This window comes from Dipteris shenzhenensis, chromosome 17 (assembly GCF_047967505.1).
Source record: "Dipteris shenzhenensis isolate YYH24624 ecotype China chromosome 17, Dip_SZ_1.0, whole genome shotgun sequence".
NCBI classification, from domain to species: Eukaryota; Viridiplantae; Streptophyta; class Polypodiopsida; order Gleicheniales; family Dipteridaceae; genus Dipteris; species Dipteris shenzhenensis.
The window spans coordinates 15,569,938-15,573,970 of record NC_141612.1 but is presented as its reverse complement, the minus strand read 5'-3'; the positions used below and the strand labels follow the sequence as shown (position 1 = coordinate 15,573,970).

Sequence of the window (4,033 nt, the reverse complement as noted above, 5' to 3'; positions counted from 1 at the left end):
TTCAGATTTGAAATCAATATAACTAAAAGGTCTAAAATTGTAACCACATGGTGTGCTATTGAGTTGAGAGTCCAAGGAGCAAATGTGAAATGGAAACCTGTTTGTGGTTTTCAATTGAGCGACAATCCAAGGAATTGTTTAAAGCTTTGGAGGTGATGAAAGTTGGTGCGTCATGAGGGCATCGTCATCGCCCATACGCCATGCATGATGTGGAGATTCCAGAATCCGAATCAAAGTCCGGATTCCAGTCTCAGCCTGTCCGAAAGCCAGACTCACTACAAAAGCAACACTTCTGTCTTTGCAAGCTTCACGTTGCTCGTCCAATACCCATCTCTCTCTCTCTCTCTCTCTCTCACACTCATCTCCAATGGGTTTTGCAGTCGTAGCTCCTTCCTCCCTAGCTGCACCCTCTCTTTTGCCCTCACTCTCACCCTTGCTTCTCCTCTTCCCCGCTCTTTCGCTTCTTCTCTGGCGCATCATCTCCTTCACCAGGAAAACTTCCGCAGTTCGCCTCCCCCCTGGACCTTTTCCCGTACCCTTGTTTGGCCATTGGCTTCAAGTCGGCGACCAGATCACTGCTCGGAAATTGGCCGCGCTTGCACGCAAGTATGGAGACATTTTCCTGCTCAAAATGGGAAGGCGAAACTTGGTGGCCATACATTCTCCTGAGCTTGCCAAGGAAATGCTCCAAACCCAAGGCGTAAAGTTTGGGTCACGCGCTCGCAACGTAGTAACTGATATCTTCTCTGGATCAGGACAAGACCTCGCGTTCTCTGAATATGGAGAGCACTGGAGGAAAGCGCGGCGAATTGTTACGCTGCCTTTCTTTACCAGCCACGCGATTCAGCGACGGAGGATGTCCCGGGAAGCGGAGATAGACAGCATGTTAGACAGGCTCTCCAACAAGCCAGAGGCCTTTGAAGAGGGCGTGATGATCCGGGACAGCCTACATCTGATGATATACAACAATCTGTACATGGCTGCGTTCGGGAGGAAGTTTGACAGCGAATACGACCCTTTGTACGTGGAGCTTAAGGCTCTGAACGATCAACGCAGTCGCTTGATCCAGAGCTTCGATTACAACTTCGGAGATTTCCACCCCATATTCCAATTTTTAGTCGGCGGCTACCTCAGGACCTGCCGTGAAGTGAAGGAGGGCCGTGAGAGGCTGTTCAAATACTTCATCTCAGAGCGCATGTCAGTTTTTTTTTCCTTTGAAAAACAAGCAATCTAGAAATTCTGTCCATAACTGCCTTACTTTGATGTTGAAGACCTCCTGATGAAGTATTGACGTATTCGTTTGAATCTGTAGGAAGCTATTTACTACCACAGGCTCCTCTTCTCAGGATACGAAGACTTATGGCATCGATTATCTGATTGCCGCCGTCAAAGATGGCGAGATTAAAGAGGAGAATATTTTATATCTGCTAGAGAATTTGAACGCAGCAGGTTGCAACGCATTCTCCTATTGGACGCTAAATTGTCATGCGAGGAAATGCAACACAGGAGTAGCTTGATGCGTACCAGCTGCTGAGAATACGAAGCTAATCGGTCTATTCATCGTACTGTACACAGGAATCGACACCATTTTGATCACTCTGGAGTGGTTGATAGCTGAACTCGTGAACAATCCCTGCGTCCAGGACAAGCTATACAGAGAGGTGAGGAGCGTTGCAGGACCAGACGGAGAGCTGACGGAGCCGGATTGCAGCAAATTGCAGTATCTACAAGCAGTCCTGAAGGAAACAATGCGGATGCACCCGACGGTTCCATTGATAGTGCCGCACACGAATCCGAAGCCAGAGAAGCTGGGAGGATACGACATTCCTGCGAGGAGCGGGGTGATAGTGAATGCATGGTGGCTGGCGAACAATCCGGAGTGGTGGAGGAAGCCGGAGGAATTCAATCCGGAGAGGTTCATGGGGGGCGAGGAAGAGGAGGGGGTGGAGATGAATGGGAGCAGCTTCAAGTTTCTACCGTTCGGGTTGGGGAGGAGGCAATGTCCAGGGATGGTGATGGCACTGCCAACGATACGCGAAGCGATAGCCAAACTGGTGCTGCGGTTTGAGTTATTGGCAGCACCTGTGTATAGCGGCCATGATAGCCATAGCCATAGCGGAGAGCAAGAGAAGCAGAAGAAGATGAAGGTAGATGTGAGCGAGAGGGGAGGGCAGTTTCTACTGCAGATGGCCGTCTCTCCCCGTGTCCTCCTCAAACACAGGCACTCTCTCTCTACATAATCTTAAACAGTCAAACAGTTTATCTACTGGCACGATCACTATATAATCCTCGTACGAGAAACCATAACCAAGTAATTTGTCAATTTTTGTCCTTGTATGTGCCCACATTTCCACAAAGTACGTGGAAGGCTTATCCTTCAAAGACGGCTTCTTACACAAACTCACACACACACACTCACTTTGGCCATTGCGTTTAGGCAAACTTGCTTTCTAGCATTGCCTCAAGAAGGGAGACCTCGAAGTCTAAGTATCATCACACATATATAGTAGTGTGATTTTCCATGTGTTTTCTCTTCTCTGAATACTTGTTATCTCTAAGCACCTCATCAAGGAACACTTGGAAGCCTTGTACTATCGAACACATATAGTAGAGTGATTTTCCACATGTTTTCTGCTCTCTAAATACTTTTGATGTCTCATCTTCCTCTTTATTTTGGACTAGAAGCCCCACATTCTTTTTAGCATGCAGATGCTTAAGAGAGATCTCTCACTCAATTGCAATCACTGGGAGTATCATTATTAGTGACATGGAGTGAATAAACACTCCAAAACCTAAATTCTCATAAAACCCATCTAAAATCACTTGTAAAAAATACTTTGTCTTAGAAACTTCTTAAGCACACTCCTGTCATGCTCTTTACAATTGGAATTTATTTAAAATAGAAATTTAAAATGTCAAAGTTTTTCCTAAAACTTGGGGGATGCTTATAGATTTTTTTCTTAACATGCCAACCAAATTACAAAAAAACTCTTGAAAACTTGGCATAAAGTGAGAAGTTTTGCATTTAAAAGGCAGGTACTCATAGCTTTTTGCAATCCAAGCTCATATTGGTGTTTGTACCTATAGAAAGATGTTTTTAGAATTCCATGTATCATGACTCATAGTACCATTGAAGTCTAACACTCATGAATATCAATCCACTCATATGGCCCTTTATCCAAGCTTGCCAATGTTTCAAGGTTGTTAAACACAGTGATTGACACAGTTAGCAAAAGTGAACCTAATAACTCTTGTGTTATCCTTGCCAATTTGGATGATCCCAATGCCTACCTTTGTCTTAAGCCATTTGAGGCTTAAAACCTGTAGGACTAGGTCAATGTTGAGCCATTTGTGGCTCAAAACCCATCGGCCTAGCTTGATGTTGAGCCATTTGCAGCTCAAAACTTGGATCCATCACCATGCTCCATGGTTGTGGCTGTTAACAAAGAAAAAGGCTCAAACAAAGCAAGAGGGGTAGAAGGCAAGTTAGATAACCTCTTGAGCTAGAGATACTTCTAGAAAAAGTGTACTCTAGATTGGTGCCAAGTTGGTAAAAGCAAGGCATGCTCTAATGGACCCCATGTGACTTGCAAGGAGTAAGAGATGTCATTAGGATGTGATTGGCATGTAAGTCGAATTGTTTTTATGCATCTATCTATTTACATATTGTCTTTTAACTTGCATCTATGACATTTTATACATTTTGTCTTATAGCTTACATTCTTTCAATGTTATTACAGGCATGTGTGTATGGTAGTATGTGGGCCTACGAGCATCACTTTTGCATTGAAAGAATTGCTCATCGGCAAATGACCATGGAATTTGGTCTTGTGGTATCATTTCAACAACAAAGTTGTGCAAGCGTTAGAGGCACAAATGTAATTAGCAGTGACTTAAAATTATGTTGGAGTATTGGAGCAAATAATCAAAGTCAACTATAAACTTTTCAAAATTGTGCTATTCAAAGGATGATGGTTCTAATTGATATATAAGGGTTCCAATGCAATAGTCAGAAGGGTGAAAAATGGTTTTT

At 44.0% G+C, this 4,033-nt stretch overlaps 1 protein-coding gene across 1 annotated transcript; it reads left to right on the top strand.

Annotated features, from left to right (window-relative positions):
- Positions 1–311: 311 nt before the first annotated feature.
- LOC147891736 (trans-cinnamate 4-monooxygenase-like) lies at positions 312–2,597 on the top strand. Its single transcript, XM_087388484.1, has 3 exons — positions 312–1,197; positions 1,313–1,449; positions 1,576–2,597. Exons 1-3 carry the CDS (start codon positions 368–370, stop codon positions 2,238–2,240), a joined length of 1,632 nt encoding a protein of 543 aa, XP_087244610.1. The 5' UTR covers positions 312–367; the 3' UTR covers positions 2,241–2,597.
- The last annotated feature ends 1,436 nt before the right edge of the window (positions 2,598–4,033 follow it).